Source organism: Lemur catta, chromosome 6, assembly GCF_020740605.2.
Source record: "Lemur catta isolate mLemCat1 chromosome 6, mLemCat1.pri, whole genome shotgun sequence".
Taxonomy (NCBI): domain Eukaryota; kingdom Metazoa; phylum Chordata; class Mammalia; order Primates; family Lemuridae; genus Lemur; species Lemur catta.
The window spans coordinates 66340707-66361770 of record NC_059133.1 but is presented as its reverse complement, the minus strand read 5'-3'; the positions used below and the strand labels follow the sequence as shown (position 1 = coordinate 66361770).

General features: G+C 33.9%; 1 protein-coding gene across 8 annotated transcripts in view; it reads right to left on the bottom strand.

Moving 5' to 3' along the window:
* The window catches only part of KIF21A (kinesin family member 21A), a 137211-nt gene that overhangs the window by 52160 nt on the left and 63987 nt on the right, over positions 1-21064 (bottom strand). For all 8 annotated transcript variants that reach the window (XM_045554021.1, XM_045554022.1, XM_045554024.1 and 5 more), the window contains exons 2-11: positions 16781-17003; positions 16471-16653; positions 14951-15100; positions 14096-14230; positions 13409-13576; positions 11179-11294; positions 7192-7387; positions 6595-6784; positions 6187-6250; positions 1228-1431 (exon numbers count right to left, since the gene is read on the bottom strand). In XM_045554021.1, the coding sequence (XP_045409977.1) occupies positions 1228-1431; positions 6187-6250; positions 6595-6784; positions 7192-7387; positions 11179-11294; positions 13409-13576; positions 14096-14230; positions 14951-15100; positions 16471-16653; positions 16781-17003 (1629 nt within the window). The remainder of the gene's footprint in view (positions 1-1227; positions 1432-6186; positions 6251-6594; positions 6785-7191; positions 7388-11178; positions 11295-13408; positions 13577-14095; positions 14231-14950; positions 15101-16470; positions 16654-16780; positions 17004-21064) is intronic.

Sequence of the window (21064 nt, the reverse complement as noted above, 5' to 3'; positions counted from 1 at the left end):
TATGATCATTATTTCAGTTTTAATTGCCCTCCATAAGAGGAGAGCTAATCATTATACATTTCTTAATGCTGCCACAATCAGTCATCCATGAAAAACACCTATTAAGACGTTAATATCTCAAAAATGCAATTTCATTTGCAATGCCTCCAAACCATAAATGTGTAACTCCTTGTTTTAATTATTTTAATTATTCTTTTTTAACTCAAGAACACAAAGCAGAGTTAATTTGGAGAATTTTAACTTTCTCTGACTTTGATCAACTGACTGATCAAGAAAGAAATGCCTGGTTGCCCAAATAAATTTATAAATAAACTACACAAAGCAGCAGGTTGACTAAATGTCAGCAATTATTATACAAAGTATTACCCCTGTAACAAATCACATGGCAACTAAGATGGCTTTGTCTCCTTTTGAATATCTAGCCAAAAATGCTTAAATTTAATTTGCTTGGCATGTTCAAAATATATTCTCAGTAAGTAATCTGAATTTGACTGCACCATAGAGTCAATGTGTAAACATGTAAAGAATTTATTAGTATTTAACCACTCACACATTACAAGTGGTCAAATTTTTATTTTCTTCCTCATCTTTGCATCCAGTTGATTTCAGAAGGAGCTATTATCAGGATGCAAGGAAATGAAAGTCTAGAACAGTGGTGAAAAGCTGAGTAACTCCTTGTCGGAAGACTCAGAAAGCCTGAAATAGCATGAATAACTTTCACATAATTAAATTGGAAGCCCTGCAGAAAATACTTAAGAGACCAAATGACATTAAATGACATTGTGATGGATTAGTTTAGCCTTTAGTTAAACTAATTTAGACAGGAATTAGAATATTCATGAGACTATTTAGTTGCATTAGAAAATGGAGGGAAAAAAATGAAAACACTGAGTTGTAATGGTACAGGCAAGCTTTGCAGAAAAGCAAGATAAATGGAATGCAAAAGCAGCTATTTGAAGAAATAATAAAATAATTTCTAATACTAATTTTACCTTGTCATAATCTAAATAAAATTCATTACCATATTATTACAATTAAACTTATTTTTCTTACACATAAGTAGAGGTAAATCATTAAAAAGTATATAGTTGCAATTGTCAGCTAATATAATGATTTATTTCATGTATTAACATACTTATGTGACTATGTATACTCATTGTAATTACAAATTAAAATACCCTGAGAAGAAAAATAGGGATTCATAAAACAGTGATTTTATAATACTACCTTTTTTTCTTCTTCTTTTCTTTCCTTTTCAGCTTCTCTAAATCTTTCTTTGCTAAATCTATAATTTCAATGGTTTCTTTGTCTGAAGATAGTATAGTGGGAGAGAAAGCTGATGATCCACTGAAATATGGTGATCTTGCTGTGGCTCTTGTCAAGTTTTTTCGAAGGTTCTCATTCACCGCTTCACTTTCTAATAACTTTGCCCTAGCAAATAAAAATATATTTAAATAGGAAGCATTTTTTATTGTGGTAAAAGATACATAAAATAAAATTGATCACCCTATTTGCAACATTAAGCAAATCTATACTGTTGTGCAACCATCACCACCATCCACCTCCAGAACTTGTTCATCTTCTCACGCTGAAACTCTGGACCCATTAAACACTAATTCCCCCTTCACCCCTCTACCTTAGCCACTGGTAACCACCCTTCTACTTTCTGTCTCTATGAATTTGACTGCTCTACAAATAAATCTGGAACATTTTAAATGAGCTGTTTTGCATGTTAAAAAGTTTTCCAAAATGCATTTCAACATTACTACAAGATAGGGGTTTTTTTAAATAAATGTGTTTACAAACATTAATGTTTAGAACATTTTTTAATTCCCTGATTGAATAATTATAAATTTGAAATCACACTCTTAGTGCTCATAAGAATTCCATATCTTCAGACGCCAGTGGTAATTTGGTTACTTGAATTCTGGCCAGTGCGCACCAGTTGTCCTGGCTTTGTAAAGCCATTATTTAAACTTAAAATATACAAGCAGCATGCTTCCCTTAGTTTCAGCTGTGCATTCATCACACAATAAATAGCACTTCCAAAACTTTCCAAGGAAGAGTTAGTCAAATTTGCCCCAAACTGGCTGACAGACTTTTGGCTCCTGAGTATGGCGTGGGAAAAGATGATATCTCCAAGGAAACCCGAGTGTGATAATTGAAAACATTCTTTTGTTTGCTCAGGCCTTCCTAATAATGACAGGAGAATAATGTACTGACAGTAGCATGTGAAAACACCGAATGATGAAATCCTAAAAGAGCCTGGACTCTTGAGACTAAAAGGGATTCAGAGAGTCCTTTAGGCCAATCCCTTTACTTCTATTTTATTTAAACCATCAAGAATACAATTATCTACTTCAACTCAATTATCGAACCTGTGCCAAGGTTAATTTGGCATAACAGTGACTGAGACAGAACTTAAGAAGAAAATACTACTTATCTCTGTCTCCATACTATTATATATTACTAAGGATGTTTGCCATATGTTCAAATATTTCAAAAAAAAAGATAGATTATTTGGAACCACTAAGCCCTGGAAAGCACAGTCAGCTCAGTGTTTTTTCATTGTCTACCAAAACTATTCATGGTAATCTTGAAACCAGCTTGAAACAGAGTATACATAAATCAGTGAATATGTATTTTCAGGTCAATGTCCCACATATTCTTTAATGATGTTTTTCCTATATCTGATGTCATATGTGAGCAGAACAACAATTACAATCTTTTAAAATAGTTAAATAGCTGTGTATAAATTTCTAGGTTAATTAAATGACTTCATATTTATTTTAAGAAAAATTCTGAATATAACGTTGTCACTTTTATTAAACAGAGAAGGCAGCCTAAGTATAAAAACTCAGCTGAACTATAAAACTCAAAGTCAAAATTCATGATTATAAAACAATAGAAAAGTACAAAAAATATTTTATACTTTTCTACATTTTCAATTTCTAACACTAAACCTGAGTACATAGTAATGAATGCTAAGAATGAATGAAAATATAATAAATCAGCTAACAATAATGACCTGTATTTTAAGTGGCTCTCTTATTATTATATATTATAATAAGTGATGTTAAAAGTTTGCATTTGGTAGGAGCATATCCAATGCTTCTTCAATCCTACTGCTGATAAAGGCTGAAATCTTTAGGAATCACCTCCATGAACTCCAGGCTACATTAGCCAAACCTGCTTTCTGTATGGGCTGTAGGGAGAGGATTTCTCTCTTTCAGCCTCTCTTTCTCTCTCTTTCTCCCCACTCATGCACCCAACCACTTGTTGCTGCCTGCATTTCATTTAATAGGAGACTAAGATGTGAAGCATGAGGAGAAATGCACAGACTTCCTCAGGAAAGAGCAGACTGAGGGCTTGTATCTCAGCTGTCACTCATTGGATCTTGAGCCATTAGTCTCTAAAAGCCCCCACTTTTCCCTCTGTAAAATGGGGATGAAAATATATACTTCCCTAGATTGTCATGAGAATCAATGATATAATGAATTTAAAACTCACCTGACTGACATCGTATTTAACAAATATTTGATAAGAATATATTATTCTTATCAAAAAGTTGAAAACAATGTAAATATCTAACAACAGAGGATTAAATAAATCAATTACAACCACAAGATAGTGCTATATGGAACCATGTAGAAATCATTTTAGAAAAATATTTAACATTGAAAAATGTTCATAATATAATACCACATTTCAAAGAATAAACAGCAAAGCAGTATACATACTCTGATGTCAATTTGTTTAAGTATGTATTGAAAAAATATTGAAGAGATAGACCAAAATGTTAACACCAGTTCTTGAAATGGTGGGAATATGGATGATTTTAATTTTCCCTTTTTATACTTGCCTATATTTTCAGGTTTCTACAAAAATCTGAATGCCTAAAAATACAAGGATTAATTAAATAATGATTATTATTTCACAAATAATATGACATGTAAATTTATTAAAAGGTAACTAGTATTATTTTATAATTAGAATAATAAGACTTAAAATAGAAATATTCCCATGTGGAAATACTTCAACATAAATTTGCATTAAGTTTAAAGAGCTGCAAATAAACGTCTTCCTAAGATCAACTTTTGATAGAAATATAGAGTAGAGTAGGATTTGGCAGGTAAAACTGGAACATGAGAACTTGAACCTAAATAATAATAACACTTTAGACCTTTACAATACCTTTCCATTTAAGAATTTTTATGTCCTATTTTTTATTTGAGCCCCCTAAGAACTCTGTGAGATTAGCAGGTATTATCTCATTCATATAGATGAACAAAGTAAAGCTCGAGATGTTAGGTAACTTGCCCAAGGTCACACAGCTTATTAATAAATAGAAGCTTAAATTTCAATCCCTGTAATACAATTTGAATTCAAGGTTCATTTATGCTTATCCCATATGTAAATTATAGTACTCAGATTCTAGAAGACTACTCCCCAGGGGTGGGACATGCCTGATTAAAGAGCCATCAAAGAAAAGTTGAGAATCTGGAACAAGGTATTAACCTACATCAGGAAAGATTTGATCAATGATTGAACTCAGGGCACATGAGTCATCTCTGCTCTCTAAATGGCTTAAGGAATGGTCTTAAGACCTTGAAGAAGGAAGATATTAGATGCTGCTTTTAGCCACTAGACAGAGTGGAAATGATTCAAGCAGTTTTCTGGGAAATAATGACACTAGTCAAGCCATTTGTCCAATAGTGCAAACAAGCCTAGGTACACTTTAGAACAACCAGGTGGAGGAAAGGAAACAGAGCACATGAACCACAACAGGCAATCAGCATTAACAATTGGCAAATGCCCAGGAAATAAAAGATAAAGAGAAGCAGCTAGGAGCAGGAAGAGGATCTTCAGGAATTAAAAAATAGAGACATCGGTTGTGTCTCAAGGAATGGTAAAGATGGGCTCAACAAAATGAAGAAAGATTGGTCAGAGAACTAATTCTTGGCAGTACTGCCAAAACAGGGTAAAAACTGCAAGTCCAGATTGGCTGCTGAGCAGAACCAGGATGCAATGCCCCAAAGGTCTCTGTCAAAAAAGTGATGCATGAAAAAAGGTTTATATGTGTATGTATATATATATGTAACACACGCACAGAATACAAGTTATACTTGAAAAACTTTATCGCCACATCAGGGTGTCTTCTCATTTGTTTTCACTTTTTGAAACATTTATGGGATCCAGTGTGCCTTGTGGAGCCAGGAGCAATGGAGACTGTACTTGTCACAGTCTAGAATAGTCAGAAAAAGAGAAGGAAAGAGAACACAGATACAAGACGGGGAAGTAAGTATTAGGGCAACTGTGAAGGATGATCTCCTCTCACTTAGTTATTTTCCACAAATGGGTAGCAGAAGTGAGATTTACACTGCTTAGATGCTTCCCCACGGAGGTGGCTGGAGTTTTACTTCAAAGAAAATAGCCGAGCCATCAGGGCAAACCATGGAACCTGAAAATATTACTGACCTGACTTTCTTTCTCATTCCTATTCCCCCAGTCTAGGTTCAGTGGTCTCCTCCACATTCCCACACCAGGCATGGGCATTCCTTTAATTAAATTCTGTCATTCCATTTCCTACGTGTGACTGTTTATGTATGTTGCCCCACCTACACTGTGAACTCTTTGTTTACATCAAGCTTGCACCCACCCCATGGCATGATGCTGGCATCTAGTGAGCATGTCTGGCATGTTGCATGAAGTACAAATGGATGTACCAGAGAGAGGCAGGCAAATTGGTAGGGATGCAACAATTCACACATAAGAAAAGCTGAAGAATTGGAAGATATATATGGGAGATTCAAAAAGCTAGAAATGACTTGTAGATATTGATCTATTCCCAAATGGTGGGGGAAGAGGCACAGGGAGGAAAGGCACCAAAGATAACGTCATCAGCATCAATTATGCCTATTCTATACGTCAGGTTAGATAAGCACCCAGTGAGGGGTATAACTTTAAAAGTAGAAGGATAATACGGGAAGAAAAGGGAGGAAAGTAGCTTGGAATATGACATTACAGGAAAGGTAAGTCCCTAGTCCCCTAAAGTTAACTTGACCAAAAGGCTGAAATATCACCACAAATAGCTGCTGAACAATAAGCCCAACAAACAGAAATATTACAACATTGCAAAACCAAAAACAAACATGTGCATTGTATGTTACAGATCATGAACTATACCTGAGATCTTCGATTTCTTTGATATAACTGTGAATCATATTACTAATCTCCTCATTTCCTTCACCTGCAAGAAAAAATATGAAATAAAAAGTTTCCTTCATGACTTCAAACAAAACAAAGGAGAAAAAACAAAGTTTGGAAACAAAACAATCATTCTTTAAAACACAATTCTTACAGAAATTTTCTACCCTTAATTACATGAGCAGACCATAAGATAATATAACACAAAGGGCACATTTTGTTTACATAAGGATTTATTATTTTCTAAAATTAGGTATTTAACATAAAACCACAGATTGTATACAGATTAGTATTTCTACATCAACTATTCTAGGTAATTAACAAACACAAAGAATGTTTCCTGCCCTCCAGAAGTTAATCCCTCACTCATCCCACCCTCACACATACCTGCTCTGGCAAGAACTTGGTTGGCCTGATCACTAACAAGCTGTGTGATTCTGGTCCTCAATGCATCAACTGTCTCTTGCATGGCTTTAATTCTTACACGCAGGTTATTATTTTCAGTCTGCAGCATAGCATTCTCATGAAACATGTCATTGATGCTTTCCACACCCTCCTCATCAATTATTCTTTTACCCTAGAAAAGGAAAATATTTCCTTGTTGGTTGATGAGCCTTAAATACACAGAGTTTTGTTTAAAGATACTCCAGGACTCTGCAATCTTACAACCAAGAGCCCTTTTATCTAACCAACCCCAAGGCAAAAGAGATCCTTTCCCCTCTGCTACAACCCTCCACAGTGCATTTGTTAGTAAAGATAGGGATTGGGTAGGAAACCTTTTGAACAAGCAATTGGTTAGGTTAGATTGAACATTAATATTAAAGACTACCCACGAGGAAGACCAGAGGAAATGAAGGAGGCCCCCCTGACAACCAAAAGACTCCAGAGATACATATGTGCAAGCCATCACAAAAAGGCATCATTGTGTTCACAACACGCCAGATTTAGATGTCACAAAATGCAAAGTCAAACCCATTAGCTTACTGTTTTGTACTCCATGAGCTCCATCTGAAGTCGTGTGATCTCACTACGGAGTGCATTGATTTGCTGGCTGGCTCTGTCCTGATTGACCATCACCTTGTTCTTGATATTTCTAGCTCGATTGGCATATTTCAAGGTGTTTAATGTTTCCATAAAATCTCTGTCTGAAGGGCTGACACACGCTATCATGATTGTTTGGCTGAAAGTTACAAATAATTATTAGGCCTCAGATAAAAGCAAATAAAACACTGAAATAATCATTTTTAAATTCCTGCCATTTGAATAATATCTGCTCTTCAAGATACCAAAAGAATTATGCTACTTACTTAAAAATAAAAGCAAATTTAAAAGCCCCTGTGCTTTAAGACTATCTTATAGAAAAATATTTCCTTTGCTTAGGTAAAATTGGAGACAATGAATTTATATCATCCTTCTGTGACCCATAATACCTTAGAAAGAAAGTCAAGCACATTTATTTCTCATCTCTTTTCAAAGCATTTTTGAATCAGTGCATATAGTAATTCTAAAATTAACTACAATATAAATTAAAAATCAAAAATCATTTCTTTCATTATTTACTTATTTTTTCAGTGTTTTAAAATTTTCTTCCTTTTATTTAGCCACTTGTATATTGGCTTTTGATGTCAGCAAGGAATTTTACTCAAAATCCAATGACAGCCAAACAAGAATATTTAGCATGTCCTTATATTTCACAGTATAAGACATCATTTGTGACTGAATGATCAGAGTTCCAGTTTCTGGCCAGATTACACAGGAAAAATGGAAAATATTACTGTAGAAACATTACTTTATAGTCATGATAACTTGCTTTACCAACCAAAGAATAGGTCAGTGAGATGCTTAGTATGTCCCAGCTATTATGTCTGTCAATGAAGCAGACATGAAGATTCTAATAGGTACTCACAAACTAACTAAAAATGTATAGGAACTGCAATTAAGGAGCTATTTTGCCTACCCTGGCAGAAAATCGATGCCTATAAATTCTAATCTTAGGCCCCTAAATAGTCTCCTGCTTCCACTCTTGTCTTCCCATAATAATCTCAACCCAGCACTCATAGTGATCCTTTTTAAAGGGATCCCATTCCACACCTGTTTCCCTTTACCATCTCTCGCTCATTCTTACTTACCTCTACTCTTACTATTATTCAAGATTCAACTAAGGTATCATCTAGCCCAAGAATCCAACCTGCAGTTTGGCTGTACCCTTTCTACTTCCTCACGCCCTTTGCATATCTCTTTTGTATTCATTATGTTATTATTATTATATTAAAATGTTATAGACACTAACTCTGAGACTCTAAATTCCTACAGGGCAGGAATTATCAAGTTTTATTCATGAAGGCACTTCTAAACATATAATACAATATTTGGACCATATTAAGTATTAATATTAATAATTGTTTGTGGTATATGTCATGTGTATATAATATTTATTGAGGTCAGAAAGTTAAGTAATTCCTGCCTCTCTAGCTCTCTCTTTTGATGAGGAAGATAAGGTAATCAATAAGAGAGAGGCGTATGGATACTGACTAGAGAACAGGGCATCTCGAAGCATGGTCTCCAGTCCAGTGCCAGTCTGCAAATTATTTATTACTCAGGTAAAATTGAGGAGAATGAATTTATATTAGCCTTCTTTGGCCCATAATACTTTGAGAAAGTACAAGCACATACATTTATTTCTCACCTCTTTACGAAAAAATTTTTGAAGCAGTGCAGAAATTGAGAGTAAGCAGCACTTTAGAAACTTTTGCAACATTTGAAGTTCCTGTAATCAATGAACTCATCTCATTGACTAGAGTAGACCAGCTCAAGTGTTTTCAGACTCATGTGGTGAGTCACAAATGGGGCAAGCTGAGTACAGTCATGCCCAATATCCACCACAAACTGGAAAAAGAGAAGAGACTCGCCCTTCACAAATATTTTGAGAAGCACTGGGATCAAGGGCTTAAAAAGAATGGTGAAAGTTAGGAATGAGAGGAGCTAGCTAAGATCAACTATGTAGGAAAAAAAGGTCATATATTAAACAAACCTCCAAAGGTACAAATTTCAAGAATGATTCTATTTTTGAAAAACTCAAAGAAAACATTTAAGCTGTTTATTTTAGAAGTTCACATAAAAACTACAATTCTGTTTCAAAGGAAACTACATGATTTAAACATACTATTATGCTATATATTATATATCTTACAAATTAAGTCATACTATATAATACACTTGGAAGGAAATACATCACCATGTTAACAGTAGTTACTTCTAGGTAATAATAGAAATATAACTGATTTTTATTCATGCTTTATAGTCTTCTGTATTTTCCAGAATTGTTGCTATAAACTTGTGATAATGTTTTATTTAATATTATAAATGTATTAAAAAGCTAGCTTTTTTAAAAAAAAAAACACTGAATTATGTGCATAACTTATTTTCAAAAAAATCTTTGATCTAATTTTTCTTAAGTTTAATTTGTATAAACTTCAAAAAATAAAGATATTTTGCACTCTTATACAAAGTATAACGCTTTTGAACTAAGAGTGCAATCCTAAAAATTTAAGCAGGAATTGAGGCACACTAAGGATGGAATTAGAAGGGGTCGTCTCCTCTGAGGGTCTGCGGGGTTACCACCCATTAAGGAAATAGGTGACGAACATCTGAGTGTATTTAGCTGTAGCCTGTCTAAAACTCAATAGGAATTCAAGACCCACAGTGAAAATATCTTAGACTGCTTACAGAGCAAGCAAACTTTGAAAAGTTTTGAAGTATTCAAAAGTATTTCAATTTGTAAGCGGAGGGTGTTTATCATCTCTGCTTTGTTTCATAATTAAGAAGTAAATATAGGAAAAAAGGTGTAATTTAGAAAACCTGAAAAAAATTTACATTTGTCTTAAAAAATTTTTTTGTTCTGTTATAATAAGACAGATAGATATTGAAGATCAAACTGAAAATAAAGAACAGAACTAAGAAATAAGCAATAATGGAAGCAAAATTGCATCCATACATAGGATATGCTGGAAGAAATGTGAGTTAAGACAAATGCCAATATTATGTAAAAGGAAGAAACATAAAAATGAAACTTAAATTCTATAAAACAAAACTTTATTTCTAAACCAAACTGATTTTAAACTTAAATAGATTTAATATTATCCAAAATTCTTTGAATAATGGCTGTTCAAAAAGGAAGTTTGCAAGTTTAATTACCAGGTCATTATATAGCATCTAATGATCTTTTCAGTAAACATTTGTTAGACCATTCAAAACAATGTAAAATAGATTCACTGTGGTTGTCCATAACTTATTGAATTGTGCTATGAATGAATTTAAGTGCTAAAATTGTTTCCACTTGTAAAGCCAACATGTTGATGTTTATAGAGAGGAATATATTACCAAAAGGATGTGTTTAGCTGATGAAACATATCAGAACAATAAGTATGGAAAAGGAAGAATATCAGTGATATTGGCAAAGTTAATAATAGCAGTCTATATTTCATTTCAGTTGCCATTAAAAAAATTTCCACATATAAAAAAAAGTTTTAATTTTTAGAAGACTGTAAAAAGGGATCAATAATATTTGAGTTACTTTGAAATTACTTAGAAAACAGCAATTATTTTTTTTTTCTAAATTTAGTATCTACTCTGTGCTGGACACTCTAAGCAGAAACTATGGTATGGTAGAAAGAGCACATACTGTACACTTCACATACAAGCTAACTGACCTTGAATAAATTACTGAACCTCTCTGGATTTCAAATTCCTTATCTATAAAATGGGAATAATAAAATCTATCTCAAGGGATGCTATAAGGATAACAACACACAAAATGACCTGCACATTTTAAGTACTTAATATCAATAGAATAAATATCAGTCCCTCATCCCATTAATTTGCTTTATAATAAAAGTGGTTCTTATAAATCACCTTATGTGAAAAATAATGAATAATCAAAACTCAGAATAGAGGATAATCATTTATGCATACCTATTCCCCCCAAGGGAATCCTGTAGTAGCCTTGTCAGCTTAGAATCTCTATAGGGGACATGGGTGGCCCTCTTGCTCTTGTCTCCCAAGGCACTTATGACATTGCCAAGTGCCAACTAAAAGAGAAAAAAAGAGAGCAAAATGATACAAAGTCACTAATTATAACACTTTCAAATAAAATAAGCTCATAGGAAATAATATGGAGACATAACAGAATTGAAAACATTTGTGTTTGGTTTCATTTTACACTTGTGACTGATACTACTCAAAATTTAGTACTACATATATACACATAACTCACTAATACTTAAACATCTATTCAGAGATTTTCTTTAGAAATAGAAATATTATAGGATTGACAACTTCTAACTATCCCTGGAATTATCAGAGCATCAAGTTGTGTCCCCAGAAAACTGTGAATTCAGGTTGCAAATTCTTCTCCTTAACTCAATGAAGAAATACAATGTATAGTGAGTTAAACAGTTCCATGAAACTTTCTTATTACGATATAGTTCCCTTACAGGAAAACAAAATCTCCTTTAATCACAATAAAAATATCAGCATAATTTCTCTGAACAGGGTATTCCTATACAAGTATAGCTGTCCTTAGAAATACAATGAAACTATGTGCTAAGCATCCAATTTTTTTAAAAGTTAAGTCAAATTACAGAACTCTTTAGTCATTTCTCCAGCCACCCTACTGTTTTCCCTACTGTCAGGAAACTAGCACCTGTAGGATAAGCATTATCCAAATTGTTGGTCACACTAGCCTTTAGTAATGCAAACATCTATAACCACGTCTCTGTTAGGGCCAACAGATCATTCAGGGAGTAGCACCAATACCACACTGTGTCTTAATCCCCCTTTTCCAGAGAGGCCTGCAGCCTTTAGCACTGGCCACGCTGAAACTCTACTAGATGTGTTTCAACATGCTTCAGCAGCCTAAAGAGGAAAACAGAGCAATGGCTTTTTTCTTTTCCTGACAGCACAAATGTAAATACCATCATGATTTTATCTCCTAAAAAATTCAAGACAGTACACAAAGTCCAGGATCCAGGTCACAGCCCTTTTACACAATATCCAACCGTATGGCGGGAGCATCAAGGTGGGTATTGGATTTGGAAAGTCTGGCTCTCTGTAATCGGCCACTGCTGATAATTCCCCCACAGAAGGTTCACAATCATATAGGAGCAAATATTGGGAAGTGATAAAAAAAGTACTATATATTTGAACTTCAGCTCCAGGGTGGGAGGAAAGCAAAGCAGAAACCACACACTCTGATGCTATCAGCATCACAGAAATTTAGGAATAATATCACTTTTATGCAGGTACAAATGTCCAATTTTATAATGAAGACAATAAGAAGAAAATATTTATTATACAAAAATATGCTCTAAAACATTTTCTTCCATATAACAGAAGCTTTATGTTAATTCAATCACAAGGAGTTTTCTAATGGAAATACCACTAGGTGGCATGGTATTAAAGTTAATTCCTAACAGCCTAGAAAAAAAAATCTCATTTTGAAAAATCATTACCAAAAAACTTTTATTATAATTCCCAAAGTCAACAAAATGACTGCCATAAAATGTTAGCAAAAAGCCATGAAATACTTAATATTAAATGTTGATTTTGACAGTATATTATTAAATGTAGAAATAATTTTCAAATAATTATAATAATTTTATTATTATAATAACATATATAATTTTCTGCACATATCATAAAATTTAATCCAACTAAATTTGCACACATAAAGAAAACCTGCAATGTTGAAAAAAAAAAAAAAGCCTCGGGAGACTGAGGCAGAAGGATTGTTTGAGGCCAGGAGTTCGAGACTAATCTGAGCAAGAGTGAAACCTCTGTTCTACAAAAAAATAGAAAAAATTAGCTGGGCATGATAGCACATGCCTGTAGTCCCAGCTACTTGGGAGGCTGAGGCAGGAGGATCATTTGAGCCCAGGAGTTTGAGGATGCAGTGAGCTATGATGAGGTCACTGCACTCTAACCCAGGCAACAGAGACCCTGTCTCAAAAAAAAAAAAGAAGAAGAAGAAGGAGCCTCCAATGTGAGGAGATCAGAGATTCAATGCATTACTAATGAGTTTACTGCAACTTTCATTCCTCAGTTCAGTGCATGAAGGATTTCCATTTGGGTATTACGTATTACAAAAGAGAAAAGGACACTAGAAAAGTTCTCATATATTCCCAGCACAAAGCCTTAGTCTTACAAGTCCACAGTTGATAGAAATGCCTTCTTTTGCCCTCTCGCCTGTAGCTCCAGTACGCTTCAGTCTTTCTGATCCTGCCAGATCAACAAAATGGAACTTCGCAGTCAGAGTTTCAAATTCATTCATCTGTGATGATTCAGAAATCATCTTATTATCAGTTGCATTTTCCTGAGATTAGGGAAAATAATAGAAAATGCTTTATTACTATGACAGTAAAAACCCTCAAATCCCCCTTACCCTTATCCCATGTACATATATAGGCACAGCCAAAGAAACAGGCACATAGCCGAATAAACAAATATAAAAATGTTTTCTGGCAATTAGAAACCTAAAAGTCAGAAAGAAGCTAGAAAGTCAGAACCCAGCTGTCGTTATCAACTGAAGCTCTGCTTTTGTTGATGAAGGGAAATTTATAGCATATACTCCTCAAAAGCAAAGTGTCTCGGGTGACTATATTCATCACCAAATTGCCACAACATGCTTTCTGGTTTTGCAGACATATATCCAGTTTTTTATTTCAAAATCTTACATGGTTGGACAGCTTCAACTTAAATAAGATCAGAAAAGGAAATTAGGAAAAGGAATAATTAAACAGATTGAATTTGGTTCAAATATATTCTCCTAGGATTCATATGGTTTTAGGGAGATAAAGATTGAAAGTTTAAGAAATTAGAACTAATAACTCACAGCATCAATTTGGGGACACACTCTGGTTTGACACACATGAATGGTAAAAATGGCATGTGAACGAGAGCTCTGAACATTCATCTGGGTACTAGCAGTGGTCCGAGATAAAGCACCCAACTTCAAACACTGCATCATCTAGAAAAGGGGAAGAAAGAAGGATTTTACTTGAATAACATTTAAACAAGATATTACTCAATCCAAAGTCTGAACTAAAATCCAAACTAAAAAGTCTGGCTAAAATCCACCATGTTAAGGGACGTAAAAGACGTGGATTTTCACATTATTAGTTTAGTTACAGTCACTTTTTGAGCTGAACTTCTCAATATAATAGTGTATTATTTTTTAAATAGAGGAAAACACTGAGATTCTATTGTTTGCCATTTGCTGACATTTGCAGCTCCCGTTCCAAAACTGTTACAGTAAAACACTTTGGTACAAACTGAGCAATAACTTGAATTACTCAGGCTCTTCTGAATTTTCTGTTGAAATTTTTGTTTGTAATTTTTCTTAACAGTCTCCTTTTAGGAGCCATGATATAGTCCTATATGCTACAAAAGGACTGTGGTCTCATCCCTCACCATCAATTGTCTATTTCTCTTTCTCTAGCTGTGAAAGAAAACTATGCATATACCACCTTAGATTCTTTTGATGTTATGATAAATGTACTGACTTTATCATAACTCTGACATTTTTATAACAGTATCTTGATTAAAAATACGAGGAAAGAAGACAAGATTTTAACTCCATGTTATGCTTAAGGAGACAAATTTCCTATCTTGATCTTAAGCAGACTATAAGCAAAGCTATTTAAATAAAGCTAGCTATGCTCTATTTTAACTACACCATAAATGTCACCTCTGATTCTGTATTCACAGTACGTGTTGTGACGCCCACAGTATAAATTCCTCCAGTTGAATCTTCATGAATTCTTATATTTGATTTTTTATTTTTTGCATCAATATCACGAGTGGTATCAAATAAGTCAAGGACTTCTTCATTATAGAGCTATCAAAAAGGAAAAGTAGAAGGTTAATGTTAGCAGAAATTGCTTGATAGTTTTCATAACACATACAATGTGTACCTTTCAAACATTTTAAAAGTTCTTTAAAATGATACATATTTCTTCAAAGTAACACATGAAAATGAATGAGGCAACTATTATTACAAATATAAGTAAATGCTGGATTTATTTATAAGAGTAAAAACAGTAAATGATTTAATCGTGGCTAATGGGTTAGAGACTAGCTAAAATGATCTACTAATCCTTTGCAAGAGGTTAGCTAAATACCTACAAAATACAAGCAAACCCTAAGAAAGCTGTGCCCAATATAGACAAATTTTAAGCTTTGAGAATATTTTAAGAATTTTTACTACTTGAGCTAAAAATAGTTTATTTCCTATTGCCTGCAACCCTTTTTAATGTGTTTGAAAATTAACATTTAGCAAGTTTGCAAGGTCAGCAACAATATTAGTATTTCTGTATCAATAGTGGCTGACAAAATCCAGCTACCTCCTTAGAAGACAGTACACATACACATTTTTTTAACAATATGCTTTAAAACCACAATGCCTAACAACATTTTGGAAGGTGAAAAGGAAGAGAGAAGAACGTTGTTTCTTTTCTTTTTCCATCACTTATCTTCCTTTTTTTGCAGAAACACATAGTTAAATTCTCCTTGGTTTTACTAAATGACAAAGTCCATTAAAACCAGCAGTAAGAAAACTAATATTAATTAATTTAAGTTTTCTATTTTGTGCTAAATAATGCTGAATAAAATGTTTCATCAATGACCAAAATGACTAACTTATAGATCAGGTGATCTAGAGTAGAATATACTTTGGACCAAAAACCCCAGAATTATGCCATCCTCCATCTAGCTGCAATATGGCTCAAATCCTAGATGTTCTCTTATGGTCATGTCCCTCCCGCCAGACAAGACTGCCCTAAATTAATCCAAACCTGACCAGGATACAAGCTTCTTCAGCCAGATTAGTGCTACATCCTCAATCCTATTATATCTCATATTTTCCCCCTCGTTTTTGGTCTTAGTTGCTGAGTTCCCAGCACTTTGTGAGGTTGTCTAAATTACAACAGTAATTTATTTTTATCTCTTGATCACATAGAGTTCTGAAATAAACAATATTAATTGTTCTTTTACTTTACAGACACTGGACAAATGTTTATAAATGCCAGCATCATTGCCTAAAAGTAAGGAATACTTATTACCTATTATCTAATGTTAATCTACTCAAACAACATTTATTGAAGACTATATACAAGGTACTGTACTAGAAGCCAACAGTATAAAATCAAAAGTACTTATGGCCTTAATGACAAGATTTAAAAGGAAATAATAGCACATTTAGATTATTACCTCTAAGAATTGGGCATTCACTTTAAAATCTGGAGGAGGAAGCCCACTTTTAATTGCTGTGTGTTTTTTTTCTTCAATACTCTTGAAAAGATGTTTAACAGCACGAGAAATAATACCCTGTTCTTCCTCAATGATGTTAACATCAAATCCTGTTCCCATGGTGTATGTTTTGCCAGCTCCAGTCTGAACAAAAGAACAGAGAAAAATGAGTGTTCAACTTTAACACAACCTTGAGAAACAAAAATGAAAGTGCAACTGAATTGACACTTCTGAAAAGTTACTATTCCTATGAAAATAATATGCTACTTACTTGTCCATAAGCAAAAACCGTAGCATTGTATCCTTCAAAGCAACCTTCAATTAGTTTCTCAATACATTGAATGTAGATCTGCTCTTGCTGAGAGTCAATGTCAAACACATAATCGAAAGTAAATGCCTTATCTTTCCCTAGGAAGACCTGAGGTTCTCCTGGTGTTACAGATGTACAAATATGGCATCCTTCAATCTTCTCTTTGGCAAGCTGTGGTCTTATTCTGTGAGAAATAATCACAAAAATTAATAATAATAAAATAAATGGCCAAAAAGAAAAACTTTCAAGAAATAGGACTTAAAATTTCTTGCCCAAATCTCTTTAAAAACACTAATGTGATCACCTACTGCTCCTTCAGTTGAAAAGTTTAAATAAATTGAATTATACTGGATCAATTTCAGTATATGAGGTAACTTACTTAACAATCCCAATTAGTCACTTAGCAATGCCCAAAAATCATGAACAAGATTAAAATTCATCTTAAAATTAGATATTTACCCAGGTGAATACTTTTCCTCAACTCTCCAAGAGCTAAATACTCAGTTAAATAAATTCTGCTACCAAAACGGTGTTCATTATTGTTATTGTTTTGGATTTGTTCTCTTTATTTCTAGTGATAATAGTATGCAAAAATGAAAAATGAAGAACATATTTATCTTGATGTCCTGATGCCTTTGACTCACCTTTTTTGCAAACTCTTCATCAGTGGTTTCCAAATTTATTTGACCATTGCCTTCTGTCAGCTTAATATGCTTAAGTATGTTCCCACAATATATACATATATCTGCTCATTTTTAAATAACACATAGGTAATACTATATTGATTTGTCATTGATTGAAATACAGTTGTTCCTCAGTATCCATGGGGGATTGGTCCCAGGACCCCCTGCAGATACCAAAATCCATAGATGCCTAAATCCCTTATACAAAAATGGCATAGTATTTGCATACCGTCCAAGCATATCTTCCCATATACTTTAAATCACTTCTGGATTACTTATAATGCCAAACACAATGTAAACGCTATGTAAATAGTTGTTATGCTGTATTGTTTAGGAATAAAAATCTATACATGAAAAAAGTCTATATGTGTTCAGTACACACGCAACCATTCATTTTTTATTTCCCAAATATTTTTGATCCACAGTTGGTTGAATCCACAGATGTGGAACCCATGAATATGGGGGGCAGACAGTATATACAAAAGCAGAATCTTCTAAAGAAAGAAACTAAAAATAAATACAAACAGAAGTTCTAATATTGTCTCTCCAAAACTCAGTGAATTTTTATTGGTTGTGCTCCCTCTGCTTGGAAGACCACAGCACTATACCCACCACACACCCATCTACTCCAGACTCCAATACCTTCCTGTTCTGTCCTCTCTTCTTAATTTTAAGGGCTATTTTCAAAGAAAGGAAGTAAATATGGTTCATAACGGAACAAACCAAAATCTGGCCCTATTTTATTCACTTTATAAAAAGGACTATCCTAGACTTACATACCACTGACTTACTATACCTAAGATTTTAAGAGATTCTTATTTGCCAGGGAGAAGGAGAAGCAGTTTAAGGAAGAAAGACAAGACAATCAGAGAGGAAAAATACAAAATAATAAAGACAGAGCAAGGAATATATTTTAAAGGCATCTAGTCCCACGTCCTTATTTTCTGAGATTAAAAAACAAACAACAAACTCAGATCTATAGAGGTAGAACAAATTCATCTGTTTATTAAAGATAAAGCCAAGCCTAAGTCCAGATCTCTCAACTTTTAACTTTTTCTAGTTCATCAATATAAAAGGTCAACGGAAAGATAGGAAAGACAATACTGAGAAAACCTACTGACAAACCTACCAGATTTCTGCAAATCTGGTTATCTTAAAATAGGATTTTATACCCCTCAAAAGTATGTCAAGCAAAGAATATATTTATTTATGCAATCATTTTCTCTGCTCTGTGATATTGGTGTTTGATAAAAGTCTTCAGCTTTGTTTATTTGCTTTAATGGAATGTAATAATCAACGTGGAGCTGGTTAGGTCCTGTGGAAAGAGCAATGGAGAGCTGAGTTCTAGTACTTGTCACTCCACAAATACCACAGCCTCTTTTCTCAGAGCTCCAATTTCCTCAACTGTGGAGGAAAACTATAATTTCCAAGATTCCTTTTAGAGCTAACACTGTGTAACTGCACGATACTGTATCATAAAAAAGGAAAAGATGGAAATATTTATGTACTGTTATACATATAAAATGATACTATAACAAATAAAGAGTTTCTTGTAAGAAACTATGTACACAGACTGTAAAAACAGCCCCTGGTAGTAGCAGCTTTGGTTTTCTGTGCTACATAGTCTTGATGAGTAAGGTTTCTCAAAGTTAATATTCTCTTCTTTCCAAACTCCTCTTCTCCCACCTCACTTCATCTAGTTATGGAAAGAAAACCATAAGAAAACCCCCAATCCTTTTTGGGAGAATTACCATGTTGATTGTTGCCAAGCTAGAAAAAGGAGAGCAAGAAACACCCTCAATTCAATGTCAATTCCTCCCTCTTCCCTATTCCACCCATCTAATTTATGTCCAAGAGCTATTAATTATCTCTGAAATACATCTTCATCCCACCAAGATTTTTCCTTCTTTATCAACACCATCCTAATCAAGGCCATCATTATCTCTTACTGTGAATATTGCAAAAGCCTTCTCACCAGTCAGCCTGTGTCAACTCTTGCCCCTACTGATCTGTTCCATACACTGCAATATCAGTGATTTTGTAAAATGTGAAGTTGATCAGGTCATTACCTTGCTTAAAACCCTTCAGTACATCCCTAAATCCCTCTGCTTTTGCCATGCTGTCTTCATATTAAAGGATTTTCATTGCTGGTAGTGGCGATGGTTGGTTTATTTTAGCCAGTTTCACTAATAAGTTATGTTCTCTCTTGCTTCTATGCTCTCAAATACATTATTCCCCTTTCCTGGACACTCTTCTCCACCCTCTCTAATCCCAACTCCTTTACCAGCCTGAACATCTTATGTTTTCATTCTTTGTTTAGATATCACCCCTTTTCAAAGTTCCCACAAACTCTGTATTCCAAAATAAAGTCTTATCTGAGCTCAGGCTGTTTTCTCTCCTGAAAGCTACCTCTTCAACCCACCCCCCCAAGTCTCTGCTCTCTTCTAGATTTATGGCTGCTATCCCAGTCTGTGAAGCTTAACAAATCCCACATAATAAAGCAGATAAAAATAAACACAACTCTCTAATAAAAATGAGCACTGGGCTTAAAATCAGTGCCTCATTAATTTTAAATAAATGATTATAACCATAGGCTAGCTTATTTGGCTATTAAGATACTTTACATTTCATTTCAACATAACAAAGAAAAACTAGGTGCCATTTGAATTGCAGATTATGACAGCCAATTTTAGAATGCCAATGTCACTCAGAATGTCTTTAACTTAATCTCCTAACCTCTGCTCATCTGATTATTATCCTTGTTAATGGGAGAGGAGGATTCTGTTTGAAACGTGGATGATGCCCAATTCCATCCATTTGCATGGGTGGAGGAGAGAGAATGGTTTAAGAGCCAGCAAGATGGGTGGAACACTTTTCTACTGGATCCAGGCAATGGCAATTTCCCAGCAGGTCTGAGAAATTCTCACCTAGGAGGACATGGTCTCCCACACATGCGGATAATTGGAAGCTGACTATACTTCAAAGGTTAAGGATACATTCTCCTTTTCAATTCCCCTTCAAAAGTTAGTATTTTAAACTCTCCAAATCCATAAATTTATACTCAAGTCAAGAATTCTCAGATGAAGCACCAATCCAAGCCAATTCACTTGCTTTATAATTGATGCATTTGAAATTTATCCAGCTACAAATCTTAATTTAAAAACTATCACTTGAGATTATGTGTAGAATAATACATAATCTATTTTTCTGGAAAAGAAAAAACTAAAAAAAAGAATCTGACATTTATAACTTTGAATATTTTGAAATACCATCTTTCTTATTATTTTTATATAAAATGTAAGACTACTAAACACACTTATCTAACCCCAACACTAAGAAAGCATCAATGTGAACATTTTAATTAACACTAAGGAATAAAAAAGCCTTGTGGGCTTTTATAAACACGTAATCGTACAACTAGATATATTTAAACTGCTTGTTAAAGAAAAACAAGTATGGATAAAAATTGAATCTTGTTTCTCTGCTAGTAAATGATTCATTGAAGACAGATAATATATCTTATTCATTAATAAAACAAAGCAATCCAACAAATGTTTACTGA